Here is a 19282-nt window from a genome sequence, read left to right on the forward strand (position 1 = left end):
TTTGAAAGCATTTTTGGGACTCCCAAGTTACAAAACACGCTATCCATCCGGATAAATAACTGAAGAATATCAAAATGTCCTGGTTTAAACTTGCTGCCCATTTACTAAAACAGATCTGCTGAAAAAAAAAACATACCCGCAATATATTTAGAACTGTGCATACAAAAGTCCATGAAGGAGCCCGCATATCATCCCTCTCCCTATGACTCATTGTAATATAAATGCATGTAACAGCACAGCCACATCTCTGATGGGGAAAGCATGATTAAGAACCTTGTTAAATCTGAACAGCTTTGAGATGGCAACAAAGAAGCAGACAAAAACAGACAGTAATTTTTTTCTGTGTTAACCACTGTGATCAAACTTATATTTTAATTTGTGAAGGCATTTTTATCTGTGCTCTGATCTAATTCAGATGATGATCAGATAAAGCAGGTATTAAGAAAAAGAGGATGGGCTTTATGCATGAGCATACATGCTCCATAATTGTTCACCCTGAAATTAATCACCAAAATACCACATTTACCTGATATCCATTATGGTCACCTTCTGTAATAAATTTGCCTTTCACTTCTATTATTTGCTAACATTTACCATATTTCATGAAAATTACCATGGCTTCACATGCTCAAGCCAAGAAAGAGTTAATTACAAAAGGTTATATTTGAATATGGGTTATGTGTGTGTGTGTGTGTGTGAGAGCCGCTCCTATGATAAACTACAGTTCTGTTCAGGCCTAATCCTTATTTGTCCTTCACTACCCTGAAATGGATTAAGAAGGTTCTAGAACTGACCTGCTAAACTCAGTCCATTGAGGTCTACAGTGACTGCACAATTCTTAAATGCACCTGAATGTTATGCGATGCATATATTTGCCAAATTGCTCCTCTTGAGTTGCTTTTTGACCATGCTTTGGATCACGTTCCCGTTGAAAAATGTATTTCCTGAACTTTTCAGTTTTTCAGGAAAATTTGCGGGTAGCCTGTTGCATCAAGTTTTGCTTCAGTTGAGGGGCTTATGAAAAGTATCCTCATAGCGTGATGCTACTTCCACCATACTTCATTGTAGGACAATGCATTTCTTAGGGCATAATTACTACACACACTGCTTTGAATGTTAGTCAGAAGATACAGTCTTAATTTTATTTGACCATTAGACATTTTTTGAGATTGTCTAATGATTAGTCAGTGTTTCCCAACCTCGGTCCTGGGGGCACACTGTGGCTGCAGGTTTTTTTTTCCAACCAGCTTCTGTTTTTAATTGGACTTCTGGGCTAATTAAGTGAACTGTTATATGTGAATAATATACTATAATATAATATAATTTTTTTTCTTTTTAACAATATTTTCCTCTTGATATTCATTCTTACCTTTCTAGGTGTTCTAATTGCTTAATTAATACATTATTTACTAATTAGTGGGTCTGATGCTAAAGTACTTGCAGCCAGTGTTGTTTGCCAGTGTGTCTGCTCTGCTCATTTTAATTGGCATTAATAAGATACAATGAAGGTGAAAAACTGCACAGAGAAAAGGCAAAATATAATGAAATCAACAAAAGAGATTTAAGCATTTACATCTATAGCAAACGTAGAAATATTTCTAAATGTCTTATAAATGTAAAAAATCGTGCTGATGTGCTTTTATGAATATAGAATAAAAGAAAATAATAACCAGCTAATTAAATGAGATCAGTGCTATCAGATGTTGTCACTGATTAGGAATCTGGTTGGAACAAAAAACCTGCAGCCAGGACAGTGTGCCCCCAGGACCAAGGTTGGGAAACACTGCCGTAAGTCACTCTGATGCTTTTTGTTATAATCCATTTAGCCCACAAGATGATTCTAGTTGTGTAACAGTTACTTCATTAGGACTCTCCTTTACAAACAACTGTCCTACAGAGCATTCCATACAACCAGCTAATCTTCTGCTGTTAATGTTGTCCTCTCAGTGGCTTCTCTCAAACTATTTGTAGAATATGAATGACCCTCATTTCGAGGCATTGGCTTGGTAACATGATGCATTATTTTGTTTTTTTGAAAATTAACTCAATGGTACCCCCAGAAGATAAAAATATGTTCATATAATTTGTACAGATTTTCTAATCTGTGCATTACTATCACTCTAAGCAGACTGTAGACTTTTATCCATAAAATGTGAGAGTGATTTTAATGGAGCACACAAAGAGATTAGTGGTAACCCAAATAAATCTTGTTAGGACAACACCTCTGATAACTTATGCAAACATCACATCTTCTTTCTTCTTCTTTTGGCTGCTCCCGTTAGGGGTCACCACAGTGGATAATCTATTGTCCGCATATTGATTTGGCAAAATTTTACACCGGATACCCTTCCTAACGTAACCCTCCTCATTTATCCAGGCTTGGGACAGGCACGAAGAAACACACTGGTTTGTGCATCTACTGTGGCTGGGTTATACAGTATGTAAGCCTCACCAGTAAAAAAATAATTGGTTTAAAAAATATTAAGAAAGTTAATTTTCAATCAAAAATACATATTGGTACAAAATTCAATAGATGAAAATTGATGGTTTATTACAAATACTTGTACTATGAATATCTGGCAATTTAATGGATTTATTCCATCTTTTTGCAAGTAAATACAAAGTGAAAATTTGGTCAAGGCATCATAAATGTTTTTCTATAACAGAAAAAAATTTGCATTACTTTTCTAAGCAAAGCTTGACATGAAGGATATATCTTTTACGTGGTGATGAAGCACAACTGCCATTCAAGACACCCCTTCCAACAGGTCAATCTGCAAGCTCTGTGAGGTGAGGGGAAAAGGTCTACCCTCTTAAAATTTTACAGTCTAAATCCCTATGATATTATCGATCACCTATGATACACCATTGAAATGAGTTAATGTCCAAATTTCAGCGCAACTCATCCTAAATATCAATTATAGCATGAGCTGGTACTTGAGCTGCTGAGTTTTACACAAAATATCAACTGAGCTGTTCTTGTCCAGTAAAAATTATTCCAGATTACATTTTTTTAAAACGCTTTATATTATATGGCTTCATGAACCAAAATATTTCAATTAAGTGCCTTTTTAACGCATCAAATCATGAAATGTACACACATACTGTTATCTTTGATAAGCACAATAAGAAATAGACAAAAATAATGTAGTACCAATCCTGCAAACATAACACATTATTGTTTTTATTTTGCTTTTAAATAGTATGCAGTGCTATCTTTTTGCAATGATACATGGAATGCAAAAAGCAAATCATATTATAAAAAGCATGAGGATTAATGATTAAAAGTTTTGCTTCCAAACCAAACAAACAGTTTACTTACTTCATTTTTTTCATACCATCCCAGATCATCCATAGTTGCAAACTTCTGTGAACGCTTAACAACAAAATAAATGAGATAACCACTGCCTCCTAAACCGCATAAAATGAGAACATTTGCCAAAACACGCAGAAATCTTCTCAGGTGAATGTTTTCATCCTTCTGGTTTTCCTCTTCATCTACTATTGATTCCTAAAATAGAAACATTTTTCCACTAATTAAAATAAATATTTTTATTGTTATACATTTGGGTGAAATTAATTTTAAAAATGAAATAAAGAATTTTGTTTCATTTTTATAGTAAAACACTGTTCTTATAACAGGAGTGAATACCTGTTATTCTTTAAAAGATATGCAAACTTAAAAGATACTGTATGTTTAATCGTTTTGAAGATGAAACCTTTTTTTTCACAATTGTAATGTGCTTTCTTTATTCTCAGAAACTCCGTTTTTTTTAAATAAAATAAAAAACTTTTTTTAGCTTACACTTGTGGCGACAGAGCTTAAGACAATATGTAACAACATTCCATCCCAAGGGAGATGCCTACTGGCAGCTAAATAGTTTTATGATTCCTAAATGTACTTTTATAACCATCTGAGATATACTGCTTTTCAGATGATTTTTTTACTTTCAATGCATTTATACAATATATATTATTCCTGCACTGTGTTGCATAAATTCAGCAAAACCAAAACCACAAATGTGTTACAGTATAAATATTGGCACACACACAAGTCTGAAAAGTGTTTTGTTGAGAGTTCTGTGAAAACAGAAAGGAGTGGTGAAGAAGAAAAGGACAACATCATTCTTTAAACTTGTGGTCCACTTTGCACCGTAGAATTTCACTGAGGTATCTCAGACATATTACCCAATATGAAGTTTTTAAATTTTAAATCTCCCATTGAAAAGCATTGGTGAATTTGCAAACTCATCTACAGTGGGATGCAAAAGTTTGGGCCACCTTGTTAATAGTCATTATTTTCCTGTATAAATCGTTGGTTGTTACGATAAAAAATGTCACTTAAATATATCATATAGGAGACACACACAGTGATATTTGAGAAGTGAAATGAAGTTTATTGGATTTACAGAAAGTGTGCAATAATTGTTCGAACAAAATCAGGCAGGTGCATAAATTTGGGCACCACAAAAAAGAAATGAAATCAATATTTAGTAGATCCACCTTTTGCAGAAATTACAGCCTCTAAACGCTTCCTGTAGGTTCCAATGAGAGTCTGGATTGTGGTTGAAGGTATTTTGGACCATTCCTCTTTACAAAACATCTCTAGTTCATTCAGGTTTGATGGCTTCTGAGCATGGACAGCTCTCTTTAACTCACACCACAGATTTTCAATTATATTCAGGTCTGGGGACTGAGATGGCCATTCCAGAACATTGTACTTGTTACTCTGCATGAATGCCTTAGTGGATTTTGAGCAGTGTTTTTGGTCGTTGTCTTGTTGAAAGATCCAGCCCGCGCAGCTTCAGCTTTGTCACTGATTCCTGGTCTCCAGAATCTGCTGATACTGAGTGGAATCCATGCATCCCTCAACTTTGACAAGATTCCCAGTCCCTGCACTGGCCACACAGTCCCACAGCATGATTGTCCAAATGTACTTGAGCATACCTCAAGCGGCTCTGTTTGTGCTGTGGGCGGAGAAAAGGCTTCCTCTGCATCACTCGCATACAGCATCTCCTTGTGTAAATTGCGACGAATGGTTGAACGATGCACAGTGACTCCATCTGCTGCAAGATGATGTTGTAGGTCTTTGGTGCTGGTCTGTGGGTTGACTCTGACTGTTCTCACCATTCGCCGCTTCTGTCTATCCGAAATCTTTCTTGGTCTGCCACTTCGAGCCTTAACTTGAACTGAGCCTGTGGTCTTCCATTTCCTCAATATGTTCCTAACTGTGGAAACAGACAGCTTAAATCACTGGGACAGCTTTCTGTATCCTTCCCCTAAACCATGATGATGAACAATCTTTGTCTTCAGGTCATTTGAGAGTTGTTTAGTGACCCCCATGTTGCTACTCTTCAGAGAAAATTAAAGGAGGAGGGAAATTTACAATTGACCCCCTTAAATACTCTTTCTCATTATAGGATTCACCTGTGTATGTAGGTCAGGGGTCACTGAGCTTACCAAGCTAATTTGAGTTCCAATAATTAGTTCTAAAAGTTTTGGAATCAATAAAATGACAACGGTGCCCAAATTTATGCACCTGCCTGATTTTGTTTGAACAATTATTGCACACTTTCTGTAAATCCAATAAATTTCATTTCACTTCTCAAATATCACTGTGTGTGTCTCCTATATGATATATTTAACTGACATTTTTTATCGTAACAACCAACGATTTATACAGGAAAATAATGACTATTAACAAGGTTGCCCAAACTTTTGCATCCCGCTGTATCTTAAAACAGAGAAACATTCTGTGCGATTTAAACTACAAATTACTTTACTGTTTCCATTTTACCTTGACAGCAGTTACACTAACTTGTATATTTTGCATATTTTCCTCTTTTTCACCTCCAACAGCCTCTACAAATCTTCACTACAAGTTTATGAAACACCAGCAGACTGCATGTGCGAGTAGAGACTTACTCGTAATTATTGGCTGTTTATGCGGGTGGTTAATGAAACACGTTGTTTCTTCTTTATGAAGTCTTGCCAGAAAACTGACTACAAACAAAAGAGAACCAGTGAACCAATATTTCAGTCCTCCCAATGCTTTAAGCCAATGCTTCCCATGAACCTGCACCAGTCTGTAGATGTTTTGTGCTGGTCTGCAAAAAAAGGCAGGCATGGCATGTATATTAACCATGTAAAGTGTATTAACCATGAAAAGCTAGCTATGAATTGTTGGCAATCCACATAGCTCCAATCCTAGTAAACCCAGAAGAAACCTGCTCTTTTATGTATGTATTTATGTATGTATTAATGAATTAATGAATGAATGAATTAATTAATTAGTTAAACCGCTCAAACCACACTGGGGACCCCCGCTCTTTGAACAAATGAGCAGCTCGAAACTCCAAGGAAAACTCACTAGTCCACAAAGAGATTCACTAACTAAAAACGGTATAATTGAAAACTGCTATTTCTTAAAAGCTCTTCCTAACTGTGTATTATATGAATGAAGTACACTGTGGCGTGACTATTTCACTGACACTGCAATTTGCAAGCTAATACCAGACATGCTCAAGCACAGAAGGAAATAATGACAAAAGATTTTATTTCTTTATGTATTGTGACAGGCGGCCGGGATGCCCCTACTGCATATGTTCTGGGGGAGCAGCCATGGACAGCTCAATACCTCCCCTGGGACGCTTGGTGGCAGTCTACCTGGCCGATGGTGATTTCTCAACCCCCCGCAGGGCTCCATGGGAGATGGAGTCCTCCACAGCCTGGTTGGGAGCTGAGGTGGCCGCTAGGAGGAGCTGCCTGGATTCCACAGCCCAGCTGGACTAATCTTCAGCCCCACCCGGAAGTGCAATTGGGACCAGGTGGTCTAGCACCTGGAACACTTCCGAGTGGGCTATAAAAGGGTCCAGCCACCACCACTAAGGAGCCAGAGTCCGGAGGAGGAGGACTAAGTTTGAGGAGGAGGAGTGGTGGTAGAAGAAGAGAGAACTGTGTTGAGGGTCTTTGTTTTGTGCTTTGGGACTGTGTTCGGCTGTGGGATACGGGGAAGACATGACCCACGAAAGAGAAAGAGAAGAGAAAATAAAAAGGTTTTTCATTTTATACGTGCCTCCGTGTCCATCTGTGTCTGGTCAGGCGACTATATAGCGCCTTTTTGTTACAGTATTTAGAAGACATTTATTGCCACTTGCAGATTGTCACTATACAGTATATAAATAAGAGGTATATGTGTGTTTATGTTCTTTTCTGTGTATGAGTAAGAGTGGCCCGATGATAGACTGAAGTCTTACCCAGGCCTCTTTTCAGCCTTTTCCCAAGTCTAGGTGGTTAGCCTCTGGCACCTTCATTTCTGAAACTGACTGAAAACTTTCTAAAACCTTCCTCCTGAACCTCAGTCCATTAAGGGCAAAAAAGCCTGCAGAGCCCTCTAATGCACTTGGATGTTATTCCATACATGGATTTTTTTAATTTGTTACTTATGATTTACACTAAAAACAAATATATGTTAAAAAGTTTCATACAATAACACAAAGGTGACACTGAAACCAGTATTGTTGTAGCCTTCAGTTCAGTATTTTGCCATCACATCACTTGTTTCAACAAAACAGTGCATCCAGAAATACAATAACATGAGGTCAAAATGACAAGTAGTAGGTCAGGACACTATTGTAGCCTAATGGATAAGCTATTAGACTGCAAGTGTAATTTCCATAGTCATTTATTGTGTACCAGTAAATCATTATATCTACAGATTTCCCACATATTAAAGGTTATTGTTATTAGATTGTAAGACTTAAAGTCGTTACCTTGAAGCTAGTTGTAATAGAGGCAAATTTGTTATCAGCAGTTTCTGAATTGCCAATTAGGTAGTCCCAACTTGTAAACATTTTCCAGCAGAAGTTAAAATCATTGTCTTCACCATCTCCTCCAGTTTCATCTGCATTCTTTGCCATTCTAATTAACAGTACAAAAAATATTAATGCAGTAATATGTGAGAAACAAGATGACCTTGAGATGAAAAAAAAAGACACATTTGCAATGCACATACTATAACACATATAAAGTCTACAAATCTACAAAATATAATTTTATATTTTACATGAATTAAAGAAAGGTTACTGAATTATTCATGAACTATTATAATGATATTCTCGCTTATGTTTATATAAACCAAACGGTGTTAACAGTTACTACAGTGCTTTGAAAAAGTATTAAGCTCCCAACCCCTTTCACACATAAACAGGATTCTGATTAATTTGATTGGGAATTATTATTTGCAAATTAAACTCTTTTTCACAGTTCTCCTTAAAAAAGAAGTACTGTACATTTTTAAACCACTAAAAAATTACATTTCAAAAACTGAAATGTCAACAGTTTGTAAGCATTCATCCTGCTTATTCAGAAATTTGTTGAACCACCTCTTGCACCTACAATGCCTACAATACTTACTCACCTCCTTTCAAATTTTCACATCTTACTGTGAGCAATGAATCACAGTGGATTTAATTTGGCTTTTTTGACATTTAAATCTCACAATTTTGAATTTAGGAAATACTTGAAAAGTTTTCAGTTTGTTACTTCTGATTTCACATGATACATACTGTTTTATGGATCAATTGGAAGTATTCATAATATATTGTAAGCTTAACATCTGAGAGAATAAAATTTGAAAATATTTTGTAATAAATCAACTTACTAATTCATCTGTTTAATTTCCTATATTATACTATTTTGTATGTTGCACAGATCACAGAAAGTTACTAATGAAAGAGTCTTCAGTTGACTCTCACAGCCTCCAAGAACATGTAAGCAGTTTTGCAAACCTAAAACTGTATTTTTAATAGTGCATGTAATGCATGAATAATGTATAATCTATACAAATAAAAGGCAAAGCCCTCACTGACTCACTCACTCACTCACTCACTGACTGACTCACTGACTCATCACTAATTCTCCAACTTTCCGTGTAGGTAGAAGGCTGAAATTTGGCAGGCTCATTCCTTACAGCTTACTTACAAATGTTAAGCAGGTTTCATTTCAAAATTCTACGTGTAATGGTCATAACTGGAACCTATTTTTTCATCCATATACTATAATAGACTTCTGGTCAATCGCCGTGGGAGGCGGAGTTACGCCTCCCACGTAATTTAGTGCCTGCCCATATAAGGCCGTCCGTCAGCGGCATTCCAATAGAAACACTGCCGCTAAATATTCACGGCTGAAGGACTGTGCTTATGCAGACGAAGATGAGATGGTCAGGGTGGTGTTTGGCACAAACTCAGCGAAACTGCGAGAGAAACTTTTAAGTGCCGGGTCTTAGCTAACATTAAATACAGCCGTGGACATCGCACGAGATGGCACCAGCACAGCTGGGAACCTTCGATGCATGTACACCGAGCGGCTCACGTGAACTGACGAAGTGCACAGACAAAAAGCAACAGTTCCAAAGACTGCTGAACAAAAACTGAATTACACAATTGAGAAGGCAGCAAAAAAATATGAAGCGTGTGACACATGCAAACATATTCATAAGTGGAACTACTGCGGAAACAAAGCACACGGTGGAAAAAGTCAATGTTCCACTAATGGAAGACAGTGTTAAAAAAAACCCATGCATGCAGTGTGTCACGTCTCAGATAAAGAGGAAGACGAGCTGTTTATTGATGCAGTAAGAAACAAATCGATGAATGAAACCTGTTATCTTTACAACGATTGACAAACACGGAATGTAACTTGAACACAACACATCGTACAAATACGAACACTGTATATTGACAATCATGTTACGTTATTTTTAAAATGTTCCCTTTTCTTTTCATAACTTTTTAACACACTACTTCTCCACTGCGAAGCTGGTATATATATATATATATATATATATATATATATATATATATATATATATATATATATATATATATATATACAGTGATCCTCGCTATATTGCTTTGACTTTCGCGCTTCACTCCATCGCGGATTTTAAATGTAAGCATATCTAAATATATATCACGGATTTTCACTGGTTTTGGATTTCTGGACAATGGGTCTTTTAATTTAAAGTACATGCTTCCTCAGTGTGTTTGCCCAGTTGATTTCATACAAGGGACGCTATTGGCGGATGGCATAGAAGCTACCCAATCAGAGCATGTATTATGTATTAACTAAAACTCCTCAATGATATACGATGTGGTTCCCGAGCGGTGCCTGATTGTTTTTCTTTTCTCGGTCTTTCTCTGACATTCTCTGCGCCTGACGGAGGGCGTGTGAGCAGAGGGGCTGTTTGCCTAGAGGAAATGGACGCAAATGCCGCTTTATCGCAGTGCTTCGGCATACTTAAAAGCCCAAAAGCATGTATTGATTTTTTGATTGTTTGCTTTAATCTCGCGCTCTCTCTCTCTCTGACGTTCTCTGTTCTGACGGAGGAGGTGTGAGCAGAGGGCTGTTTGCACAGAGGCTGTTTGCCTAGAAGATACGGACGCTACTATAAAAAATGCTGAAAGACTACCTTCACATTGCTCCCTTCTTTGCGGCTGCTTTATCGCGGTGCACATACTTAAAAGCCCAACAGCACGTATTGATTTTTTGATTGTTTGTTTTTCTGTCATGCTCTCTCTCTCTCTGACATTCACTGCTCCTGACGACACTCCTTTGAAGAGAACATATGTTTGCATTCTTTTAATTGTGAGAAAGAACTGCCATCTCTGTCTTGTCATGGAGCACAGTTTAAACTTTTGACTAAAGGGTGTTATTTCATGTCTAGAGGGCTCTAATAATGTTAACAGTGTGGGGGAGTTTATAAGGGCTTAAAATATATAAAAAGAACCATACAAACATATGGTTTCTACTTTGCGGATTTTCACCTATCGCGGGGGGTTCTGGAACGCAATCCTCGCGATCGAGGAGGGATTACTGTATATATATATATATATATACCCCGATCTACATACTCTCAAATAGACAAACCACACGCCGACGTCCGAGGTTCAATTCCCGAGAGGGGGTACACTGAGTATGTATGCCTGATGACCCCAAAATTAGGGTGAAACATGTGTCGCGTACTCTTTGCATTATTTGACAGTAACACTATTTGAATATATATATAGGTATATATATACATACAGTATATATACACACACATACTTATATATGAGCACTTCCCAATTCATTTTACCCTCGCATCCCCTTGGTTTGAGACATATGAAATAAGGCGAAATTACTCTTTACATTTCCATGGTGAAGAAAAATTTATGCAATGATGCCTACATTTAACTTACATTCCTACCAAAGATATTTCTGGTCGACTAAATAAAAATTCCTTCTATTTAAAATTTAAATAGAACTTGAACAGATACTGATAGTTCATAATATCCACTCAAACTTGCACGTAAGAGCGGGAGTCATCCGTTTAACAAGCAGCGTATTGCACTGATACGAAATAGCCTGCCCATTTAATTATTTAGGAATGGATAAATAAATTAAGATATTGTACAAATAATGTTTTTCATTTTTCTTCCTTGATGGATTCTGGCACCCCCAGCAACAGTTGCTCGCACCCCAATGAGTGTATATATATATATATATATATATATATATATATATATATATATATATATATATATATATATGTGTGTGTGTATATGTATATGTAGATATGTATGTATACACTCACCTAAAGGATTATTAGGAACACCATACTAATACGGTGTTTGACCCCCTTTCGCCTTCAGAACTGCTTTAATTCTACATGGCATTGATTCAACAAGGTGCTGAAAGCATTCTTTAGAAATGTTGGCCCATATTGATAAGATAGCATCTTGCAGTTGATGGAGATTTGTGGGATGCACATCCAGGGCACGAAGCTCCGCTCCACCACATCCCAAAGATGCTCAATTGGGTTGAGATCTGGTGACTGTGGGGCCATTTTAGTACAGTGAACTCATTGTCATGTTCAAGAAACCAATTTGAAATGATTCGAGCTTTGTGACATGGTGCATTATCCTGCTGGAAGTAGCCATCAGAGGATGGGTACATGGTGGTCATGAAGGGATGGACATGGTCAGAAACAATGCTCAGGTAGCCCGTGGCATTTAAACGATGCCAATTGGCACTAAGGGGCCTAAAGTGTGTCAAGAAAACATCCCCACACGATTACACCACCACCACCAGCCTGCACAGTGGTAACAAGACATGATGGATCCATGTTCTCATTCTGTTTACGCCAAATTCTGACTCTTCCATTTGAATGTCTCAACAGAAATCGAGACTCATCAGACCAGGCAACATTTTTCCAGTCTTCAACTGTCCAATTTTGGTGAGCTTGTGCAAATTGTAGCCTCTTTTTCCTATTTGTAGTGGAGATGAGTGGTACCCGGTGGGGTCTTCTGCTGTTGTAGCCCATCTGCCTCAAGGTTGTGCGTGTTGTGGCTTCACAAATGCTTTGCTGCATACCTGTTGTAACGAGTGGTTATTTCAGTCAAAGTTGCTCTTCTATCAGCTTGAATCAGTCGGCCCATTCTCCTCTGACCTCTAGCAACAACAAGGCATTTTCGCCCACAGGACTGCCGCATACTGGATGTTTTTCCCTTTTCACACCATTCTTTGTAAACCCTAGAAATGGTTGTGCGTGAAAATCAGTAACTGAGCAGATTGTGAAATACTCAGACAGGCCCGTCTGGCACCAACAACCATGCCACGCTCAAAATTGCTTAAATCACCTTTCTTTCCCATTCTGACATTCAGTTTGGAGTTCAGGAGATTGTCTTGACCAGGACCACACCCTAAATGCATTGAAGCAACTGCCATATGATTGCTTGATTAGATAATTGCATTAATGAGAAATTGAACAGGTGTTCCTAATAATCTTTTAGGTGAGTGTATGTATATATATGTTTATATATGTGTGTGTGTGTATGTATATGTATGTGTGTATATGTAGATATGTAATATATATATGTATATATATGTGGATGTATGTGGATGTATGTGTGTACATATATATATATATATATATTTATGTACATATGTGTGTGTGTATATATATATGTATATATATATATGGAGATGTATATATATATATATGTTTATATGTGTGTGTGTGTGTATATATATATATATATATATACGACAGCAACACTCATCACTCACAACAGTGACAAAACAATTACATTGACAATCATGCTACATTATTTTCAAAATGTTTCCTTTTCTTTTTAATTACTTCTTTAACACACTACTTCTCCGCTGCGTAGCGCTGGTATTTTGCTACTATATATATATATATATATATGACAGTAACACTCATAACAGTGACAAAACAATTACATTGACAATCATCTTACATTATTTTTAAAATGTTTCCTTTTCTTTTTCATAACTTCTTTAACACACTACTTCTCTGCTGCAAAGCGCGGGTATTTTGCTAGTAATTTATATACCTAGCTGTGTCATCGGCTCTCGCCCAAGAAATTTCACAAGACAATGGGAGTCAGTTATAGTGCTGTTGCTTAATCGGTTGTATTGAAAATACTATGCATCTAAGTGCTTTTCTGCATAATATTATTGGTTATTAAGTCTTTGGACTTCAAACTCTGAAGTCAGCAAATCTTATCGCTACGCCAAGGAAGCTGTTGTATCATCCTTAAACATTTGTAAAGTGTTTATTTGATCTTTAGACTTCAGGCTTCACACATTGTATAGTTTATACCTACATTTTGTAAAATTTATTACTAAAATATGAAAAAGTTTCTGTTTTAACAATGTGTTTACACAGATTACTGTAGAAACGGAACACACATGAAATGCATGTGTTCCAAATAACGATCTATTATTTCCACTCTAAAACTTCAGCAGTTCACTCACTCCCAGATAATCAAACAAGGCATGAGCTGGGAGAACTTAGTGAACGTTCTGCGACGGTGGGGGGATGGAATAGCAGGCTGCTTGCTGTTTCTCTTAATTGCCACATTTACAGGACAAAAGACGCTGACGGAGAGGTGCGAACAGATTTAAGGTGAGCCGGATTTACAAGTTTTCTCGTAGGCTCTGGTAATTCTAGTGTTAATGTGAAGAGCAAGTAAATTCATGCGCCACTCTCTAATACTGGGCATACACTGTACAATTTTGGCACAAATTTAAGCCTGATTTGTAGTTGTTGACTGATTCTCAGACCTGGCTCGAATTTTAGCTTGAAGTGAAATATGAGAGGGTATGCAATGTCCTATTGCATATTACAACTGGGCTGTCATACAATCAGAAAAACCCATGACCCAATTTTCTGAATTCGCTATCAAATTTCATTATCTTGCCATTGTCATAATCATTTTCACATTTTCTAAATCTAAATATCATATAGCAACACACATACAGCTAAAGAGTCAATGGCACAAGCATCTTAGGAAACAAACTCACACACTGGTAAATTACATAGACTATGTACCTCTAGTTCTCTCTATATAATAGACAGAATGGATTGTCCATTACTCAGCAATTTGCGTGTCCAGTACCTTTATCTTTTCTTTGTAATTTCAGAGCACAGTATGGCAAATGTCAGGAATGCAGCTCTTTTCTTATTGACATCTTAAGAAGCCTGTGGCCATCATGTTTTTTTAATGGGTAAAACGCTCCGTCGAGTGACACAGTGTATGCGTGCCATAAGACCGCCAGTTCTCTCTTGGAGTTTGCACCACTATAAAGAAAAGGCCATGGGCATTGGTTTTCAGTGCAATGACCAGGTGCTGAAGGTTGATGGAGCAGAAAAAATAACTAAAATGAGAGCTGGTACATAACTAAGTCAGCAGCAAAAAATGGCACTTGCCAACTATTGTGCTTTGCTTCTTCCTTGAGCTTTGCCAAACTCATTGTGGTCAAGTCTCTTTTTCTCCTGTTCACAACACCAACCCATCTTCAGTCATCAGTCCATCCTATTGGTTATTGGTGTTATTAGTGTGGCCTATCAATCACTTCTGCTGCATCCTTCATTTACAGAAAGCATGCTTTCAAAGCAGCTGAGAACATGTAAGTTAGCATAATTTTAATAAATATCAAGAAATTAATTTATTGACAAATAAAATACAATGTGTCAACTAATACTCTTTTTTCTATAACATCACCAAATTTCAATCAAATCTGTTAAAGTATTTTTGAGATTTTGGGGTATTTAGTATGTGTATGGTGTAGGGTGGTTACCCCTAAATACTAATATATTGAAATGTCCTTGCTTAGTGGATACCTACTGACTTAGATATACCATCCTGCCAAATTTCAACTTTTTAAATAAGGGAAATAATGTTTTGTTAAACAGTGAGTGAGTGAGTGAGTGAGTGAGTCAGTCAGTCAGTCAGTTGGTCAACTTTGAATTATATACTATATAGCGAAATACCCACGCTTTGCAGCTGAGAAGTACTGTGTTAAAGAAGTAATGAAAAAGAAAAGGAAACATTTTGAAAATAACATGATTGTCAATGTAATTGTTTTGTCATAGTTGTGAGTGATGAGTGTTGCTTTCATATATATATATATATATATATATATATATATATATATATATATATATATATATATATATATATATATATATATATATATATACACACACACACACATATAAACATATATATATACACTAGCAAAATACCAGCTTCAAGGAGAAGTAGTGTGTTAAAGAAGCAATGAAAAGAAAAGGAAACATTTTGAAAATAACGTAACCTGATTGTCAATGTAATTGTTTTGTCACTGTTGTGAGTGATGAGTGTTGTTGTCATATATATATATATTTACACACACACACATAAACATATATATATATATATACATATCTATACATATACACATATATATATATATATATATATACATATATACACACACATATATAAACATATATATACATATACATACATATGTACATATATACACACACAGCTATTCAGATCAGTGCAATACGCTGTTTGTTAAAACGGTTGACTCCGCCTACGTGCAATAACAAATCAAATCATTCAGTTGTCTTTGCTCATATGTCATTTTAGAGCTGGACGCCTGGCATCTTTTTTTGGCCACAAGTTCGTTTCTGTTTGGTGTGAGGTTCTGTGTTGTGGAGATTCTCAGGATGGATTGCAGGTGCTCATCAGTGAGGCGACTTCTGTGTGCTGTTTTGTTAGTCTTTATCACTGAGAAGAGCTTCTCACACAGATATGTGCTACCAAACATGCACAAGGTTCGAGCCGCATGTAGACGGACTTTTTTTGTTCATCAAAGTCACCAAAGCGCCGTGTAAACTCAGTGCGCTGCGCCAGTTTATCAGCAAAGTGCGTATTTGGGAACACCGTAGTGACGACTTGGTTTAACAGTACTTGGCAACAGGGAAAGTGGGGCAAGGTGAACTGGTGCATTTGTGTCTCCCATAAAAGCAGCTTCACTTGAAATCACTTTGTGATTGTGCACGGGTTAAAACGTCCGCTGAAGTGTCAGATTCTTATTTAATTATGCTGTTTTCTGTATCTTCTGAATTGCATTCAGGTTACCCTGATGCAAGGCAGCTGAAGCGCTGCATTATGGGATCTGTAGTTTATTGTGTTACCAGCGCTTCATATACCGGGCTTTAATAACAATAATACAGTATATAAAATGATCTCAGGGGCGGATATAATTACACGCCGGGCGGATGTGGCCCGCGCCCTTGAGTTTGACACATATGGACTGAATAGAACTTGAAAAGATATATTTTTTCAAATGTGATCGCAATTCAGATAGAGTTGACGCGACTACAGCCTGCATGCCTCAATGAGTCATCCTCTCCTCGCTCTTACTTTTTTACCGCTCATCTAATGAATACACTGAGTATGGCTTTACCAAAACAATCATTGATGGCGAATAAAGTATCTATTATTCGAGTATGTAGAGCGGGATATATATATATACATATATATATATATATATACCCGCGTATCGTCGCGAGAAGTAGTGTGTTAAAAAGGTAGAAAAGAAAAGGGAACATTTTAAAAATAACGTAACATGACTGTCAATATACAGTATTTGTTTTGTGAGTGTTACTGAGTGTTGCTGTCATCAAGGATTTGATTATCATTATTTCTTTCAATCAGGTTCGTATTTGTAGGATGTGCTGTGTTCAAGTTACATTCCGTGTTTCTCAATCGTTGTAAAGATGACAGGTTTCATTCATCGATTCGTTTCTTACTGCATCAATAAACAGCTCGTCTTCTTCTTTATCTGAGACCTGACACACTGCATGCACGGGTTTTTTACACTGTCTTCCTTTAGCGGACATTGACTTTTTCCACCGTGTGCTTTGTTTCCGCAGTAGCTGGATTTATGAATATGCTTATCAGACGCTTCATATTTTTTGCTGCCTTTTCAATTGTGTAATTCGGTTTTGTTCAGCTCTTTGGAACTGTTGCCTTTTATCTGTGAACTGCGCCAGTTCACGTGAGCCGCTCGGTGTACATGCATCGAAGGTTCCCAGCTGTGCTGGTGCCATCTCGCGCTATGTCCGTGGCTGTATTTAATGTTACCTTAGTCCTGGCACTTAAAACTTTCTGTCGCAGTTTCGCTGAGTTTGTGTCAAACACCACCCTGACCATCTCATCTTCCTCTCCATAAGCACAGTCCTTCACCCGTGAATATTTAACCATGGCAGTTTGCTATTGGATTGCCGCTGACGGACGGCCTTATATGGGCAGGCACTAAATTACAAACGCCAGCGGCAGCCTGTCTATGAACTTAATTTAAAGTGTAGGTTTACATCGTGCTTTGTTTCCGAAGTAGCAGAACTCATGAATATGGTTGTATATGTCACTCGCCGCTTCTTATTGTTTCGCTGCCTTCTCAATTATATAATGCATGTTTTCTTAAGCGCTTTTGAGCTCTTCCTGGTTTTCTATGTACTGCGTGATTACGTGGGAGGCGTGATGATGTCACACGAACCTCCCCCCCGGCGTTGAAGCTCATCTCCATTACAGTAAATGGAGAAAAACTGCTTCCAGTTATGACCATTACGCGTAGAATTTCGATATAAAACCTGCCCAACTTTTGTAAGGAAGCTGTAAGGAATGAACCTGCCAAATTTCAGCCTTCCACCCACACGGGAAGTTGGAGAATTAGTGATGAGTCAGTGAGTGAGTCAGTGAGTCAGTGAGTGAGTGAGTGAGTGAGTGAGTGAGGGCTTTGCCTTTTATTAGTATAGATATCCATACATATATACATATACACATATATATACACACACACATATATACATAATACATATATATATATTTATATACATACACACATATATATATAAACATATATATATATACATACAGTACATGTCTACATATATACATATACACACACACACACATATATATATATATACACACACATATATACAGTCTTAGGGTGCGAGCAACTGTTGCTGGGGTGCCAGAATCCATGAAGGAAGAAAAATGAAAACATTATTTGTACAAAATCTTAATTTATTTATCCATTCCTAAATAATTAAATGGGCAGGCTATTTCAGTATCAGTGCAATATGCTGTTTGTTAAAACGGATGACTCCCGCTCATCCGTGCAAGTCTGCGTGGATATTATGAACTATCGTTTCTGTTCAAGTTCTATTTAAATTTTAAATAGAAGGAATTTTTATTTAGTCGACAGAATAGTATTCCGGAATAAATCAACTCAAACCTTAAATAACTTATAATATTTTGCTCTCCATAAAAATATATCCTGTCTAAATTATACAAGTTAGAAATAAACATTAAAAGAACAAACATTCTAATTTCTTTACTCTTATGTAATTTTATATAAAAAATAAACTTAAATTTTACATATCCCAAAAGATTTTGCTCTCCATAAAAATATATCCTGTCAAAATTATACAAATTCAAATATGAACATGGTGCATAACAAAACCTGGAAATATAAATAAAATTTATTCTTTTCAGCAATAACAAATCAAATCATTCAGTTGTCTTTGCTCATATGTCATTTTATCAGAGCTGGACGCCTGGCATCTTTTTTTGGCAAGAATTTCATTTATGTTTGGTGTGAAGTTCTTTGTTGTGGAGATTCTCAGGATGGACTGCAGGTGCTCATCAGTGAGCCAACTCCTGTGTGCTGTTTTGTTAGTCTTCATGACTGAGAAGAGCTTCTCACACAGATATGTGCTACCAAACATGCACAAGGTTCGAGCCGCATGTAGACGGAGCTGGAGCATTTGTGCGGGAATGGAGTGAATAAACTGTGCGGGTCCTGCAGTATCGTACTTTGCCTTCAGTGTGCCATTACACTGCAGCTCAATCACCTCCATCTGAATCTG

At 37.0% G+C, this 19282-nt stretch overlaps 1 protein-coding gene across 1 annotated transcript in view; it reads right to left on the reverse strand.

Moving 5' to 3' along the window:
• The window catches only part of LOC120528712 (transmembrane channel-like protein 2-A), a 114109-nt gene that overhangs the window by 50534 nt on the left and 44293 nt on the right, over positions 1-19282 (reverse strand). Inside the window, exons 11-12 of the mRNA XM_039752868.1 lie at positions 7773-7920; positions 3323-3511 (exon numbers count right to left, since the gene is read on the reverse strand). Coding sequence (XP_039608802.1) covers positions 3323-3511; positions 7773-7920 — 337 coding nt within the window. The remainder of the gene's footprint in view (positions 1-3322; positions 3512-7772; positions 7921-19282) is intronic.

Source organism: Polypterus senegalus, chromosome 4 (assembly GCF_016835505.1).
Source record: "Polypterus senegalus isolate Bchr_013 chromosome 4, ASM1683550v1, whole genome shotgun sequence".
Lineage (NCBI taxonomy): Eukaryota > Metazoa > Chordata > Cladistia > Polypteriformes > Polypteridae > Polypterus > Polypterus senegalus.